This window comes from Schistocerca gregaria, chromosome 4, assembly GCF_023897955.1.
Source record: "Schistocerca gregaria isolate iqSchGreg1 chromosome 4, iqSchGreg1.2, whole genome shotgun sequence".
Classification (NCBI taxonomy): Eukaryota; Metazoa; Arthropoda; class Insecta; order Orthoptera; family Acrididae; genus Schistocerca; species Schistocerca gregaria.
The window spans coordinates 720638668-720657324 of record NC_064923.1 but is presented as its reverse complement, the minus strand read 5'-3'; the positions used below and the strand labels follow the sequence as shown (position 1 = coordinate 720657324).

The 18657-nt window shown below is 43.7% G+C and overlaps 1 protein-coding gene across 2 annotated transcripts in view; it reads right to left on the bottom strand.

Moving 5' to 3' along the window:
- The window catches only part of LOC126268114 (dual specificity tyrosine-phosphorylation-regulated kinase 4-like), a 413129-nt gene that overhangs the window by 300114 nt on the left and 94358 nt on the right, over positions 1-18657 (bottom strand). The window contains exon 1 of one of the 2 annotated variants that reach the window (XM_049973638.1): positions 1614-1764. The exons of the other annotated variant lie outside the window; for it this stretch is intronic. Within the exon in view, the coding sequence (XP_049829595.1) occupies positions 1614-1673 (60 nt within the window). The 5' untranslated portion in view covers positions 1674-1764. Of the gene's footprint in view, positions 1-1613; positions 1765-18657 lie in introns of those variants that run through there. 2 annotated transcript variants of the gene reach the window in all.

The window sequence follows — 18657 nt, the reverse complement described above, 5'->3', positions numbered from 1 at the left end:
ACACAACACCATTTGTTTTAATAGCAATATTTACTTAAGCACGACTCGTGCTGCCCTCACCAGGTGCATGATTATTGGTTAGATACTATTTTGTATGATTACATACGCAACAGGTACGATGTTGTTGTTGTTGTTGTTGTACAAGTCATTGAACTTCGTTGGTCAAGTTCGGACGTATAAATTACAGTAGGTTAGGATCAATCACTTACTTTCAACGTGACGTGCAATGATTAAACTGCCCTGTTAGTCGCGTATGGAACGAAATACATTGCAATTTCTGGCACGTAGATAGCTAAACAAAAACAGTAACATCGTTTACAGTTCCTCTCAACTGTGTTCACAATGAAGACCGGACGCCCATAGCAAGGAGTTGAGAATGATCTTCAAATATTATATCGAGTCGACAGAGAATGTGAAATGGATTTGTACGAAGAACTAGAAAATTTCTTACATGGCAAGGAATGTGTAAATGAGTTACTGAATGACAAAATGGAACGCAATGGTATTAATTGATTTCAAAAAATTTTTTACAGCTGAGTGCCTCTTTCAGAAAGATCATAAACACCTAAATAATTGCTGCGTCTTTCCAAAAAAGATTTTTTTTTCTTTTTAGTAAAGACAGCCCACTGGTTGCAATGGATTTTATAGTCGAATTGACCATGGTTTCGACTCCCTTAGTTTAGGAGTCGAAACCATGGTCAATTCGACTATAAAATACATTGCAACCAGTGGGCTGTTATTACTAAAAAAAGTTTCTTTTTTGGAAAGACTCCCTTAGTTTAGGAGTCGAAACCATGGTCAATTCGACTATAAAATCCATTGGAACCAGTGGGCTGTCTTTACTACAAAAAAATATTTTCGCGGTTGCTGCACACAGCTACGTTTAAAGTTGTAAGAAACTAAATGTAGTATTTTCCGTGATTCCTGTACGACAAACAGTCATTCGGTGCTAATAGCTGGTTTAGCCCTAATTCACGCATTATAATATGTGTGTTCAAGTTCAATAACTTAACAGCACAATGGTGTTTGTCTCCAGAATAAACATAAACCTGTGGATCTGTAATAATTTTGAACATATAGTCACTTGATACGCAAGTAAAATTTTTTGTCAATTGATACATGTGATGTTAAAGGAGAAAAATTGCGAAATCTGCGAATTCTCGTCAGAACTTGGCTATCTGATCTCGCCGGCACTCACAATAACGAACTCATCGCACCAGCGGCGTAGGTAGTCGTACTAAATAGTGTTTAATTAACAGACGAGCACCTGACGGTGACATCATATTCCCGAAACGCCTCGCGTTGAAGTATGTATATTGCTATAATAGGTGAGTGAAGCAGTGACTTGTGCTGCTTGTAAAATTCGTCAGACGGTCGCAGACCTCGCCCGGACCCACAGAACACGAATCTACGCTTTTGTACGGTACGTGGTGGCTGTGTTTCGTGGTTCGACCACTGGTCCGCCGCAAATTGTGGCGACAGGCTGGAGTCGATGTAGGTACCGCTGCGCAGGGTGCCGGTTCGGAAACTCGCCGAGTACTGCCTAGACCAGCCCGCAGCCAGCACGCGGGCCGCGGCGGAGCAGAGCAGCCAGCAGAGGCGAGACGGCGTACCGCGTGCAGGTGCGCCGAGCCGCGGTTCCAGGGGTACGTGTGGTAGCAGCACGAGCCCATGGCGCCGCTGCCGAACGCCGGCGTTCACTGGACCCGCCGCCCGGCGCCGCCGCCGCCGCCTCCGACGCCGCCGCCGACGCCGGCGTCGCCTGCCGCCGCGGCCGCCGGGCGCGCCACCGTCGCGCGCCCGCCGCCTGCACGCGGCGGTCCGCGATCAATACCCGGCGCGGTTCAGCCGCTGCCACCGACACCGGCCGCCCTCTCCGGGGAGGAGCAAAGGTCAGGCACAGGCGGTGTCAACACGGCGCCCGCACAGCTGCCGGCGGCCGCGATCTCGTTGTGGAGAGCTTTTGCACTAATCTTCCTTTCTTTCTTCTTGTCGCATTGGGCAAATGCGGACAACATTATTTCCCTTCCATCTAGCTCGTAATTTTGGCCCAGTAATAACTGAATTTCAGGCGTTGCCCGCATATGTATTAAGGGGGGGGGGGGGGGGGGGGGGAGGACCTCAAACGGGCCGACTTGGAGCAGGAGAGTCAACACAGGACATTTTAATTTCTACTGTCTATACTTTTACAAATAAATTCATAAAACTTTGTCACCATGACCAGGAAGGATTGAGAACTCACACTCATCGCAGTGGAAGATCAAATACGTAGCAACATACCTTTTTTTTACATGTTAAATTTCATCATTTTCTCACTTATTACTGGCTGCATTTGTTGCTATAGGTACACTTTTCTTCCTAAGTAAGAGAGATTCTTCGATGAATTTTTGATGGCATACAAACAGTAATTACAGTTGTATGAAACTATAGAATTTTCCAAATCTATTAAAAAAAAACGTGGAAAAATTGAGATAATTAACTATAAAACTTGAATTTGTTCTAAACATGAAGTTTAAAATGTAACAGTTCATTCATTTTTTCATAAATTAAATAACTTCTAGAGTTTCATACACCTGTAACTATGGTTTGCATGCTGCGCAAAAGTCATCGAAGAATCTCTCTTACTTAGGAAGAAAAGTGTACCTATAGCAACAAATGCAGCCAGCAGTAAGTGAAAAAATGATGAAATTTCACATGTAAAAAAAAGTGTTTTGTAATGTTTTTGGGCTTCCACTGCTATGAGTATGAATCCTGAATCCTTCTTGGTCATGCTGTTGAACTTTTATGAATTTACTTGTGAAAGTATAGACACTGGAAATTAAAATGTCCTGTGGTGCCTCTCCTGCTCTAACTCGGCCCGTTTGACGTCCTACTCCATTAATTCAAACTTTTTATTAGTCCATCTCTTCCTACTCACTCCCTGAGTCCCCCTTCCTTCACCCCATCTCTGTTCACCTCCCCAACCCCTCTCTCTCTGCACCTCCTCCATCCCCCACTTTCTGTCTATATCATCATTCCCTAGTCTCTGCTCATCTTCTTCTCCCCCATCTCCCTGTTCATCTCCTCTTTCCTTTCCCTGCGCATATCCTTCTAACAACACCCCGTCCCCCTCTGTTCATCTCCTCCTCTTCCCCTTCTTGCCGGCCGGTGTGGCCGAGCGGTGCTACGCGCTTTAGTCTAGTACCGCCCGACCGGTACGGTCGCAGGTTCGAATCCTGCCTCGGGCATGGCTGTGTGTGATGTCCATAGGTTAGTTAGGTTTAAGTAGTTCTAAGTTCTAGGGGACTGATGACCTCAGCTGTTAAGTCCCATAGTGCTCAGAGCCATTTGAATCATTTTTTCCCCTTCTCTGTTCGGTTCGCCCCCCCCCCCCTCTGTCTGTTAATCCCCTCCTCAACCTCTCGCTGCTTATCGCTTCGTCTCTGTCCATCACCTTCTCTCTTCTTTCTCTATCGGCTTCGGCTCACGCGGCTTTTATCCACGAGGCACCGTTGTTAACGTACCGTAGCATCATCTGCTCTTGCAAGACAATCAGTACAAACAGTTGAGTTATTACAGTTCGAAAACGCTGCAGTCATGGACTGTGCGGCTGGTTCCGGTGGAGGTTCGAGTCCTCCCTCGGGAATGGGTGTGTGTGTTTGTCCTTAGGATAATTTAGGTTAAGTAGTGTGTAAGCTTAGGGACTGATGACCTTAGCAGTTAAGTCCCATAAGATTTCACACATATATGACCATTTTTGAACAGTTCGACAATACACGAGCTGTAACCAGGAGAAAGAAATATGAGTCCGTAACTTTTGCTGAAACGTGGCGTCTACTACTTTTAGTGAGTTACATTATAGGGCATGCACACGTTTTTGTCGTAGTCCCTCGCGCTGCAGCTTGCTGAATATTTCTGTGACGCTTTAGCGCTGACTAGGCAAGTTCGAGACGAGTGGCACAGCCCCTGCTTCTGTCTTCAGTATCTCTTCAGTTAATCCGACTAGGCACGAGGCCCCAACAGACGAACAACAGAACAGGAAAAAATCTGCTGCAACGACCTGCTATCCTTTAGAACTCACTCTCCGATAAATCTCGGCCTGACTAGATTTACGAGGTCGTTCCGCTTTAAATCGCTCAGGATAGACACCTCTGGATACTGCACATCTCAGACTGATTACACTGCCGCGTCGCTGATCATGTAGTTTTCGATACAGCTTCTTTTCGCCTGTTTTCCCAACCACATTACTTCATTTCTAAGTCACCTCCCTGCACACAACTGCAGAGCTACTGCCGTCTGTTCACGGAAAAGATGGAGCTGATTTAGCAAATATATGAGCCGCCAAAATTTCTGTCGAAATCATAGTGATTTGCTTGTAAAATTCTGTGCGGTAGTAACCCTGTTGCAGACAATCATCGCTTGGTCCTCTAACGACACCCGTGTTTGCAGATAAAAGTATGGAAGTTTTGTTTCGTCTATCAAACAAAAACTAATCTTTACTTCAGCGCCTTTGTGCCATTACCAGTGGGTCATATATTTTTTTCATGTTATATTTTCGAGAAGGTTAGCTTCTTCACGGCCTTCTTTAAATTATACGTTTTTCCTATAACCAAGTTTGATTTCACTGGTACCGTTGTGCACCGCCAATGTAGTAATTATTTTTCTTAAAGAAAAGGAATTCACCAATCAGTTGCAAATCCAATCTACTGCAGGTCTGGAATTCATCTACTGAATAGCTATTATCTTCAGTGCATTTAAGTACTCAGTCAGACTCGTCAAGCTTTTGGCCACACATATTCTCACACATTTAGGACGTACATTTCCAGATTCAATTAGAATCTGGCACTGTAGGTTCTAAATGTGTGAGAATATGTGTGGCCAAAAGCTTGACGAGTCTATATGACTCTACTAAAATGCACTGCATTCGGTATCTGAAATCTAGGTCTGCAATAAAAATGCAGATTGGATTTTGCGACTGATAGGTGAATTCCTTTTCTTTTTTGCGGCGTGAGGGGGGGGGGGGAGTAACCCCCATAATTGTTGTCCTTATCTGTATACCTTTGCAAAAATAGGTACAGAGCCACAGTACATGTTTTCACATGATCAACTCTCGCTAGTTAAAAAGTCAAACTTCGCAAAACACACACAGCACGAACTTCGACATTGCGTTTTGCAATGTTCGACGCTTTTATTTGTGTGTGTGTTCATTTTTTTTAAAAAGTACTATGGCTCTATGCCTGTTTCTGTAATAAAGCAGCATGTTCCATATATGTCAACACTAAAGGCCGTATCACACTCCTTCGGCGGACTCTATTTATGCCGGCTGGAGTGGCCGGGCGGTTCTAGGCGCTGCAGCCTGGAGCCGAGCTACCGCTACGGTCGCAGGTTCGAGTCCTGCTTTGGGCATGGATGTGTGTGATGTCGTTAGGTTAGCTAGGTTTAATTAATTCTAAGTTCTAGGGGACTGATGACCTCAGATGTTGAATCCCACAGTGCTCAGAGACATTTGAGCCATTCTGGCTCTATTTACCCTTTTGTTGGTGTTTCCCCTCTAAGAACGATATACTACATTATGTTTGTTAGGAAGTCGTCAACCCAGTATCATTTCTCTTCCGATATTCCGCATGTTGTTAGGATACAAATTTCAAACGATCCGTATTTTAAGTGCTATTAGTTTTGTCAGCTTGTGGCTAGATACAGGGCTCCAATGTACTTATTAACTCACAAAATTCGAAGACAGACGTATTTCCACATTTAACAATGGTAAACTCCGATGGTTGTTCATAAGTGTCTCAAAAATGGTTCAAATGGCTCTGAGCACTATGGGACTTAACATCTGAGGTCATCAGTCCTCTAGAGTTAGAACTACTTAAACCTAACTAACCTAAGGACAGCACACGCATCCATGCCCGAGACAGGATTCGAACCTGCGACCGTAGCAGCAGCGCGGTTCCGGACTGAAGCGCCTAGAACCGCTCGGCCACCGCGGCCGGCATAGGTGTCTGACATTCCTCCTTATTAGATAGCGCCTCTGAAAGAAACCTCGTAGGATTTTGCTTTTAGGCTCTCACAAACGCTTCGTATGAGCGAACAGTACGAAATCGTCCTTGTGTCCACGAACGCTCTCTTGTAGCACAAGCGAATCCGTTGTAGGCGCGCACTCTGAAGACATAGACAGACAGGCAGCCCGTGTGAAGGAAGTAGCGATCCACTGTGTGTGCGGATGTGGCGGGCCTTGTGTGTTGAGTGGTATCAGCACGCAAGTAGGCCAGCTAGCGGTGAGCAGGCGCGATACAGGTTGTCACCGGGAGGGTGGGAGGGGGGGGGGGGGGGATGCGGCACGTGGCCAGCTGCTGCCACGCCCCGCTCTCTTTTGTTCCCAGCAGGGCCATAGGACGCCCACACTGGCGAGCTGTGGTGGCCACTAAGCACCATAATACAGTGGCACCAGTCTCTTGACCTTAACGGAATAATTCCTCGTGTTATGGTAATGAAAAAAAAAAATCAATATCTTCTATCATCTCGGGGCAAAACACAGCTGCTGAGCCCGTCGTGATGAAGCTTCATTACGATGCTACCAAGCCTTGTATCAAAACCGAGCATGAAGAGATGCCTGTGACCTTTGTCAGCGTCTGCAAATTAAGGGAATTTGATTCCGCCTATTATGTAAACAACTGATCCTTTTACTGTCTAAATATGTTGCAGCACATTATTTCCGTCATCTCGGGGGTCATCATTTCTTATTCTCTTGAAGTTCAGGTTCTGTAGGACCATTTTTACATTGTCATATAACTTGCCTTACTTTTTCTCACAGTTGTTATCCTCATATCGGTGCTGCTATCTTTCAGAAATAGTCAGAGAAAAACAGTATATGTTTTTAAATGAACAACACTCACATATCAAAATGCCGAAAGCTACAAAACGCAATGCATACACGGTGTAACTGCTATAAGTACAGACATATCTAATGGTGACTGAGGACAGTGTACTGAACAACAGTACATCAAAGAAATGATAATTATATATGACGGTAGTATGTGTTCCCCAAAGGACAGTTACCGTGGATGACCATGCAGCTTTGCTAGAATGATATGATAACTAAATGGACACCCTAGCTGTAAGCAGGCGTTGATATAGCACATTGGGGACATGTTGAAACTGTGTGACCCGACCGGGACTCGAATCCGGGATCTCCTGCTTACATGGCAGACGCGCTATCCGAGCCACCGACGGCCCAGAGATTAGTGCGCCTGCAGGGACTTATCCCTCGCACGCTCCCCATGAGACGCACATTCCCAAAATGTCCACACCACTACATTCGTAGTGGGCCTCATCATACTCGTTACTCGTGGCAGATTAATCTACCAAGTTGCGTACGAGTTCGGGCATAGCATGTACTTTCGCACAAGAAGGTTCGAGTCCCGGTCGGGTCACACATTTTCAACATGTCCCCAATGTAGTATATCAACGCCTGGTTGCAACTAGCGTGTCCATTTAATTATAATTTCAAATGATAATTAATCGAAACCCTCGGCTACCAACAGGTGTTGTTGATATACCTGAATGGGGACAGCTGAAAATGTGTGCCCCGACCAGGTCTCGAACGCAGGGTCTCCTGCTTACATGGCAGACGCTCTATCCATCTGAGCCACCGAGGGTACAGGTATATCAACCACACCTGTTAGCAGCTCAGGGTTTCGATTAATTATCATTTCTTTCTAGAGAAGCTGCATGGTCATAATTGGTATCTGTTCTTTCGGAGCAGTTACTATCTTCATAACATTACATCAGTATTTACGTTTTTTTGCAACTGATAATTTCAGCTCTTATGATAAAATAGTATATTTTTAGGTTGGTTAGTACCTCCAAGTACACGTGACAAGAGCAAACCTTCAATGCTAGTCAGAGAAAAACAGTATATGTTTTTAAATAAACAACACTCACATATCAAAATGCCAAAAGCTACAAACGCATTGTATACACGGAGTAACTGCTATAAGTACAGATATTTCTAATGGTGTCTGAGGCAGCTTGACAGGTACCGAAGTTAGTCTGATAGGCGTTAGGAGCGTGCAGAAGACAACTTTGAGACATGCTTTTGGGAATTCTATTCGAGGGAGAGGAAGAGCAATCAACACATTGACGTGTGTAAATATTAGGTACTACCTATAATAATATGTGCCGTTATACTCGTTACACACAATATGTTCATGTTGTTTTGTGAAGTCTGACGTTTCAAATCGCGAATGTTGTTCATTTGAAAACGTGTGCTGTGGCTATGCTTTTTTTCGCAGCAGGCGAGGACAAGAACTATGGTAAAAACTGATAATTTAAAGACGGCTCTACAGAACCCAACCTTCTCGAGAATAAGACACGAAAAAAAAAATTAACACCTAATAATTGGACAAATGTGCTGAAACTAATTTGAGAAAGGAAAAGATCAGTTTTTGCCTGATGGGCGAAATCAAATTCCCACAGTTTAATTTGCAAACACGGCTCCTGTTAGACTAACAAAACCCAGATGATGATGATAAACAACGTAAATCGGAATTATTCCAACGAACTTTGGCGACTGATATGCTTACTAAGTCAGTTTATCTTTTCTATGAATATGTAATCGTATATGTGCAGAAAAAGATTTGAACTGAGAAAAAATGTCGGTACGATAATTAAAAAATACTGAATCGATTTGTCAACAGAAGATGCGTAGGGAGAGTAGCTTGACATCATCTCACATAAGCGGAAAGAAAGATAAAGTTTAACATGTATTCGACGTCGAGCACATTAACGACGGTGCACAAGAGTAGTTGCACAACGGGGGAATCAAAGTCGGTTGGGGCTTTCTTGAAACAAACCCGCTCATTCTATCGAAAAGGAATCTAGTTTCTTAACAAGTGCGTCATATTGCTCAGTCATATGACTATCTTTAGTCTAATGGCAGTTCGTGTGGAGGAAGTATCACGGTCAGGTCTCGTTTCTAGCTTCAGGCATCTACACAGTAAGCGAAAACCTTTGTTAACAGTGCGAGGTATTTTACTCGCGGAAGATGTAGGTGTACAGTATTATAGTTGTAATTGGCTTTTATGTTTGTGAGGTAACGGGATTTTATTCAGTTACTTTCCGGATAATGGCCATGCCATCCCTCCCATCATGCATACGTGAGCTTGTCAGCTAAGTTTTGGAAGCTACTCGAAACGACCAACTGATAGAATCCATGTACTAATTACTGAGGTAGCGACGCGCGCTGCGCGTGTTTCTCCAGGGAATGTCCGGCGGCGGTTTTAATTTGCTATCCTGTGAACGATATGTCAAATGTGTAACTGTGCCGCATTCTGTTGTGCATGGTCGTGCAAATGTTGGCGTGGGAAAGAAAAAAACCCAGAGCTCCTTTCAAATATATGAACAGCACCATAGACCTAACTCTCTCAGTGCTATGTCATCATTTAACGACGTGTTGCGTGTGTGTCAGTTACTGCGCAACGGAGGAGGCACAGTAACTCGAGGGAAAAAAATCAGGGAACGAGACACAGAGCAACATAAATACACAGACATTATCATCAATACCTATGTAACGTCCTAAAGTACGTGAAAATGGAAACAGATTCCTGAAACATGTCGTGCTGCACGTGAAAAGAGATGTAACTGATGAAGCACTTAATTATTGACGCCGTTGCAGACTTCCAAAAAACCTCATTTACGATGGATGAAATTAATTAACCGCCATCATTCGACAACTAGATGGGTGTCAAGTGTCTCATGCCCGCACCCCACGAGACACAGCGCACATGCTTCGATTCGATATCAGGAATTTCACTCTAAACACTCCCCTGAGATGAAAATTACTTCCGCCACTGGGATTGGAATGGGTCACCGCTCTGTCGAGCTTCATGGCACTAAAGTGCATTAGAGACTTCGAAATTGGAGGCTATCGTAATCTGATCTATACAAAGAGAACCCTCGCTCTACAGACATCTGGATTAATACTATGTTCCCATGTGAAACCCGTTAACATTTTCCGTGTCCAAGCGTAATAATCCTTTCAACAGTTACATCCCGAAATAAAACTTTTCTTGACATCATAGTTTACTACGAAGGGCATCCGCCGCGTAAGTCGCGTATGTAATGGATCCCAAGTCCTCCCAGCTTAGAAATAACTTTGGTGTCTGGTCTCACAGTTCTGTTAGGGTAAACAAATTCGGAAGATGTAGAAGATCCCGAACGGAGACTTCGACAACGAACATGTGTTCTAAACCTATCGACGAAAGCCATAAAGTTTGCTGTAGCGTTGTGTTTGTGTTTGAAGTATATGTAACAGATAAACAACCTGCAACTTATGTGTGCCCTGGCTCCCACGGAAGTAGGCTGGGTAAAGAAGCGGAGACATTCACGTTTCTTTTCCTTTCCAAAATACAGCTCCGTTCTCAGAGGTCTGGCCCTGCTCATTGTTGGCCCACCATAACAGTCAATTCCCCTTCCTCCCACTTACTAGCCAGCTCAATAATATAGCAGCGTGCAATGCCATAATCTCCAAAAACGTCGTGCAGCACAGTGTAGCAGTCATTCATGGTCCCTTTGATTTTGAAAAGACAGACAAGCATTCTCCAATATAGATGTCTAAATAACAGCGCCAGAAAGCATTTATAAGGGCGCTAACACACTGCTTTAACAGGATTTATTTCGTGAAAGTGTCGCACTTCCAGAGTGTAGAAAAGAACTGCATACCTGAAGCACCTGTATTTAAATCTTCTAGGACCGAGAATGGCCAGTTACTGTATCCACTCATCTGCAACTGAAGTAGAGGCAGATTACTATACTCCAATTAGGTATGAGTTCCTTGACCTATCGAATCTGTAAACCATATACATCTATAAAACTGTATGTGTGTGTGTGTGTGTGTGTGTGTGTGTGTGTGTATGTGTGTGTGTGTGTGTGTGTATTTTACGCATCTCCTCCTAAACTACTGGATCGATTTCTATCACACTGGGAACACCTACAATGTATTACCTGGGAAGAATATTGTAGGGACAAGAAACATGTAACTCTCATATTATAGGTGGTGGTGAAGAGGGTTGCTAACTCCTGAAATCTAGACTGCCCTGCATAACATGAATTTTGTGCAGGTATGCATCCCAAGGAGCATAGGTGCAGATATGTATGACTGTGCAGAGCAGACAAGGAGATAGACAGAAGTCGGAGTAAGAGATAGATGGAGAGAGATGGAAGAGAGTGAGGGTGAGAGTGAAAAGGTTTGGTAGCCCCTGACATCTAGGCTGCTCTGCATGACAGGCATTTTGTGTGGGTAGTATTCGAAGGTAGTCCAGGTGGTGTATGTGCGGATCGGCACAGCTGAGCAGGGAGAGGGGGGGGGGGGAAGGAGGAGATGGACAGAGAGAGGGTGGAGGAGGGCATAGACAAAGAGTTGGAGAAAGAAAGACTTGAGGGGAAGGAGGAGGAGATGGACGGAGAGAGGGTGGATGAAGAAATGTATGTGATACGTATGCTATTTGAGTCTGTGAGAGAAGCTGTTGGAAAAGGCTTGTGTATTTAGGGATTCATTAAGCTTTTAAAAAGGGATATTCAATGATACTTTAAGTTTGTACCAATGGCATGATAGTTTCTTTAATTTGTTAATGTATGAAAACTTAACTTTTGGTATCAGGATGTTTTGTGTTTTTGTACTCAAGAAAATGTTGCCAGTCAGCCGAAATCGGTTACTATCTAGTTGTTATTGCATTATAAAGCGATAAAAACGTTTGAAATTTATGGCAAAAGATGATTGCTTCTGATGTGTCCCATGGTAGCGAACTAGGATCTTCAATTTTCTCAGTATATGTAAAAGATTTACAGGCAGAAGCAGCAATACCATAAGATTGTTTGCTGACTACGATATTGTTCGTAGGACACTATCGCCGTTGGACGAGAAAGACTTCGACAAAATTTCCATGTAATAATTGGCAGCTCTCTTTAAAAGTGGATAAATGTAAGACAACGTCTATAACAAAGAGGCAGAACCCGACTGCATCTGACTATGAGATTAGTGGTGAGGATCTTGAGCATGTCACATCGTACTCGTATTTAGAAAGGTAGTAGGCCTTCTAAGACGCGATATGAAATGGGACGATGATGTAAAATCAGTATTAGGAAAAGAGAAGGGAAGAATGTACAGAGCAACTGTTGAGCAAGTGATCGCGCGGATGAACCAAGGGACTACCAACAGTGTCTCCTCAATGACGGTTCAGCAAACGTTACAGCCTTTGCGCCTCTGCAGCAGACTCCTGGTTCACAGACCCATGCTGACTTTCGTCGTCGAAGAAGATTAGAATTTGGACGCCAATACCCGAACTGGACGTCCACAGAGTGGGGAGAGGTGGTCTTTTCAGATGAATCATGTTTTATGCTCCTTGTAACAGATGGCCGTTGGCGTGTCCGGCGTGAAAAGTCTGAAAGCAAACACCCTGCCTGCTTTGTGGCCTGGGGAATGCTTTCCTGGCATCCTCTGGATGATCTCGTCATTCTGGAACACGCAATACGTCAACACAAGTATGCATCTATGCTTGGGGACCATGCCCACCACTACGTGGAGTTCGTTTTTCGTCGGCACGATTGCATCTTTCAGCAGAACAATGCAACGCGTGACACAGCTTGCAGTGTAAGCGCGTCAAAGTGCACTAGGACGAGCGTACTGTACTCCCCAGGCAACCAAACTGCCCGGATTTATACCCAGTTGAGAATCTATGGGACCACCTCGACCGGCTGTTTGCGCCGTAATGTGACTTAAAGCAGCAGTCCGTCACCAGGCAACATGTGGCCCACCGGGACCATCCGACCGCCGTGTCATCCTCAGCTGAGGATGCGGATAGGAGGGGCGTGTGGTCAACACAGTGCTGTCCCGGGATTTATGATGGTTTTCTTTGACCGGGACGGCTACTGTTTGATCGAGTAGCTTCTCAATTGGCACCCCGAAAAATGGCAACAGCGCATGGCGGCCCGGATGGTCACCCATCCAAGTGCCGGCCACGCCCGACAGTGTTATGACGGGAACCGGTGTATCCACTGTGGCAAGGCCGTTGACGTTTAATGTGACTTGGCAGTGTTCATTACTTAGCGACTGTCCCTGTACCCCATTCAAGTTGCAGGTTCTCCATGTAAAGTGCCGCGGCAACAACGAAAATATTATTTTAAATATTTCGCGTAGTTATTGTTCAACTTTAAAAATTTAAAATACTGTCGTAATCTACTCATTAAGAGATATTATATTACGTTAAAAGTCTGACGTAATAAGGGAATGAAAGTATTTTGTTGTGGTAGCGTAAGTGACGGTACATTTATACCCGGACTTTAATCATCCAGTGCTTGACAATCAGAGGACTTAGCGACTTCCAACAAACTTTAAGCATATTTTCAATCTTTTCTAAATTTTTTCTTGCTTACACGCTTAACGTCAAACATTTGACAAACTATTTAAGACGTTGGAGTCATCATAAACTTTTTAGTGCTTTATTTTAGGTCATATTTTTAATTTATCGCTTTAAATCGATGTTTTCGGTGGCCAAGTTGCAGTGTGTAGGGGCTTTATATTCAGATATCTGACGGTATGTAAAAATGAGTTAACATATTTTCGAACGAATTTCAATCCTTTTAACATATTTGTAACACTTACAAATCTGAAGATGGCAATATAACTTTGCTAAACTAGTAATCAGGATATGTACCAAATGCGATCTGGGCAATGAAACTTCGATTTCGGAAGTTCTTTTACATGTAACACATTAACTCATTTGTAAAATAATAAGACGCTTGAAGCTCTTTTATACTCGGGAGTTGAATTCTTTAAGGAACCGGGAGAGGGTGGGGCGGTTACTGGTTAGCATCTAATTCACTTCCTCATGACGGTATTCAAGTCGGCTTTGATAACGGAGTACGAAGAGCCAAAATAGCGCTAAAAAAATTCTATGCCGTATAGTCTACGCGCCTGCTATAGTACACAAAACTACGTCATGAACAAAAAGCTGCGACATTTTGCGAATGGGGAAGGCAAAATGCGCTGGGCTCTGCAGAAATTTCTGATAGCAGCCAAGCGAATTGTAAAATGTAAAATCCTGAAATGTTTTAAAGCAATCAACAAGTCTACATTCTACTGATTAAAGACGGACAGTCTGTCCTACTCACCGATGAACCTAAATCGCGCCGCCGTACTCGCGATCGTCCCGACGTCACATGGCTCTACTCCCAGTTAGGAAACAAAAGGAAAAACAAATGTCATCAATAGTACACAATTGATGCTTTGTTGCTGGCTACAAGCGTGCGCGCTAGTGTATTAGACTTGACCCCAATACTCTTCACTTGGTGGGACTGAGTGAACCGAAGACATACTGAAAATGATGATTCGTCTGTACACTGATTACATAAATTTCGGCATACTTTTGCAACTTTTGCAACAAGGAAGCTAAATTGGATTTTCTTTCGCCCTTTTATTTGCATCCACAGTCAAACATTCGCAGTTCTGATGAACCCCTACACTAGCACGCACTCGTCACATCTGTCTATACTAAACACTTAAATTGCAAAGTGCGTAAAGGATGAAAAGAGACAAGATCAAATTACATACACCAGCACCACATTACAATAGCAACTCGGGTTTTCAGTATTTTAATCACAGTCAGTAAATAACAAGTTCGCCAAGCGTGAGTAGGAAAAACCACCAGCTTTAATTTTGTAATTCCCTCGTAAGGCGTTAACGAACACAGTGAAAAGCTTTTAAACTTTCCGTGATTACATTTTCTTCTGACTTTCCCTCGGCGTCTCTCATTCAGTTATCAAATCTGTCACAGAAAACACACTGCTCGTTTGTTTATTCTCATCTTCATCAGCGTAATGGATCCAGTAATTACTTCGCACGTGAGGAGTGCTTAAGGGCGGTTATCAGGTATGCTGTCTAAACGCCCTTCTTTTTACGTTTTGTAAACTTGGCTGTATGTCTTTACGGTAGTAACTTGCATTTTTAGTCATATCCTCCCTTCTCCATTAACATTTCCGTCGCTGGGTCCAAGAGTACGCTCTTTATTTAGTGGCGTCTTTCAGATTCCTGTACAGTGTAAAGGGAATCAGTATTGCGTCCCATTAAGTGAAAGTGGAGAGTTTTTTAAGAACTCAGCAATGTAGGAAAACATTTATCAGTTTCTATAGACTGTGAATATCGTATTGGTTGTAAATGGACGCAAATATACAGCGTATAGTTCAGGTAAGGAAACTATAATTTGGCGTAGCTTTATTCGGATATTGACGATTTCAGTGAAGTTAGTGAAATGAGTTTTCAACATCAGTATTTCAACTTTAGTTTGTCTTGAAAACTCAGATAGTTATTTGCTAAAACTTTAATGAGAAAATCTTGGATTCTTGCGAATTTTTTTCTAATAATCGCTATTTCAAAGGCTACCGTGTCAGTCAAAACTATGAAGTTGTTTACAACTCGAGTTCTGTGTTACATAACAGGTACTTACTCCCTCTCTCTACCCATCTGCCCCCCCCCCCCCACCCCTCTCTCTTTCTCATCTGTCAATTACTTTTAACTAACAGACTCCAGAGGCAGAAGCACAGTTCCATCAAAATCATGCGTTTCACGTTTAAAATTCCAATGAATATCCATTCTTTCCACTGACTTAACAAATGTTAGGAGCAAGGCAGCAGAATAGTCACCGTTTTGTTATACAGGCGACAGCAGCATTCATGAACGTTGGCAACAGTTTTAAGTAGAACTAAATGTACAGTGTAGTTGTTCGGATATATGCAAATGGCTCATAATAGAGATTTCCCAAAACGTGTAGCGTACCAATTATTAGATAAAGCTATAAACTAGATGACGTGCGTTCCTTGAAAACTCACAGGTAATAATTTGTAATGGTGCTGAAGAACTACTTCACGAATTTCTAACCGGTAGGTCGTGTGCCATCTGCCGTGTTAAACCATAAAGTCCTGACAAAATTAGTTAAAGTCTGTAACTCGTACTATGGATCGAGGACGTAACATACAATGTTGATGGTACTATGGCTGGGAAAGTGATTCTTACCACTGCACGGCATTTTAATGTGACGTAGGCTACGCGCTCCCCAGATCACGTAAGAGTTTTGTTTATTAGAAAGTCTCCAATCCAATCACACAATTGATGTCATATTCCGTGTGCTGATACTTTACTCAATAAGCAGCAGTCCGGAACTGCATCGAAAGCCTTCCGGAAATCGAGAAACACGGCATCTACCTGGGTGCCTTTATCTACTGCTTTCTGGAACTCGTGGACTATTAGAGCGAGATGGGTTTCACACGACCGTTGCTTTTCGGAACCCATGTTGATTAATACAGAGGGTATTTTCGGCGTCTAGAAATGTCATAATACGCGGGCGTAATCCATGTTCCAATATTTTGCAACAGCTCGACGTCATATTTCTGTACTTTTGTGCGTCTGTCCGACGACCCTTCTTAAACACTTGAATGACTTGTACTTTTTTCCAGTGATTAGGAACGCTTCGTTCCACGTAAGTTCAAATTCAAATGGCTGCAAGCACTATGGGAATTACAAGGGTAATCCCAAAAGTAAGGTATTCTATTTTGTTATAAATACATAGACCTGTTTATTTCTACGTTGGTTTACATCAGTTTACAGGTTGAACATTTAGCTATTTTTCGACATAATCACCATTTCTGTCGATGCATTTTTGCAGACGCTGTGGCAGTTTTTGTATGCCCATGTCATAGCAGCTCGCGCCCATACTGTTCAGAAAGTTACGAACCCCTTTTTTCACCTCGTCGTCGGAGCTGAATCGCTTTCTCGCCAGATGTTCTTTTACCCTAGGAAAGAGATGATAGTCACTGGGCGCCAAGTCAGGACTATAGGGTGGATGGGTGATTATGTTCCACCGAAACTGTTGCAGGAGAGCAACGATTTGCCGAGCAATGTGTGGGCGAGCATTGTCACGGAGAAGAGTACGCCCTTTCTCAAAATTACTCTTCTCTGGTTCTGAATTGCCCGTTTGAGTTTTTTCAGAGTATCACAGTACCTGTCAGCGTTAATTGTGGTCCCAGCGATTCAGCTCCGAAGACGAGGTGAAAGAAGAGGGTCATAACTTTCTGAACAGCATGGCGGCGAGCTGGTGTGACATGGGCATACAAAAACTGCCACAGCGTCTACAAAAATGCATCGACAGAAATGGTGATTATGTCGAAAAATAGCTAAATATTCAAGCTGTAAACTAATGTAAACCAATGTAGAAATAAACAGGTCTATGTACTTATAATAAAATAGAAGACCTTACTTTCGGGATTACCCTCGTACGTCCCATAGTGCTAGGCGGAATTTGAATTTGAACTTACGTGGAGCGAAGCGTTCCTAATCGCTGGAAAAAGTACAAGTCAATCCTGTGTTTAAGAAAGTCGTCTTACAGAGGCACAGAAGTACACAAATATGACGTTGGGCTGTTTGCAAAATTTTGGAACATGGTTTAAGTTCGCGTATTATATTTCTGGATGCCGAAAATATACTCTGTATTAATCAACATGGGTTCCGTGAAACAACGATCGTGTGAAACCCAGCCCGCTCTGAGAGTCCAAGAGTGCCAGAAAGCAGTAGATACAGGCACCCAGGTAGATGTAAACTGATGTAAACCATTGGAGAAATAAACAGGTCTATGTACTTATAAAAAATAGGATACCTTAATTTTGGGATCTGAGGTTATCAGTCCCCTAGAACTTAGAACTACTTGAACCTAACCTAAGGACATCACACACATCCATGCCCGTGACAGGATTCGAACCTGCGACCGTAACAGCAGCGCGGTTCGGGACTGAAGCGCCTAGAACCGCTCGTCCACAACGGCCGGCTCCACGTAAGTAATGACACGGAACAATCAGAGAAAAATATCTCTATAGCTATGTAGCGGCAATCTCACTTTACCATCTCTCGGTTGCCATCGCATCACACATGAAATTGATTTGCAAATTTTTCAACTAATTATTTCCTGAATCTAAATTAATTTTTAGCCCAAAGTGCTCCAGTTTCTTCATCTAGGCACTTTTTATTTTCTCGCCGTCCCTCGAGTGTGTGTCATCGCAGCTGTCTCGAATAGATGAGCTACGAGGCTGACTGCACTCCCAGATTGCGAGTACGCATTTTGGGCCGAGTGAGAGACGGGCGTAGCTTTCCCAGGCCAGCGTCCGTGCTGATTAGCCTCGGTAGCTATCGGCGGCCGGAGAAAGCCCGCCGTAAACGCTTTCGTTCACAGCTAGAAAGCGCCAGCTCGTCTCCGAAGAGTACCCCGAGGGACGAAAAGATTGCTGTCTCGAAGCTCCGCTGTTACTGCGCTGCAACAAAGCACAGGTAATAAGCTGAGGCTGCCAGTTCACGAGCCGAAGACTAGATAAACAGCTCATCACGACGCATTCGTCTCGGTCCATTACTGCTTGGCACCTTTGCTCGATACTTCTAGGCGACTGGTACCCGCTCGTTACCTTATTCGGATTCGTAGTCTCAAGCCGACCAGTGATGGAAAACGAGTTGCAGCTCTTCCACTAATATGGGCAGCGTTTCATTGACATTTCTATATTACAGTTCGCTAGTTATGGGTGCGTCCCAAGCGACGACGTAGTGGCGTTCCGAAAGCTTGAGTTTTCAGGCAGTTTCTCCATATC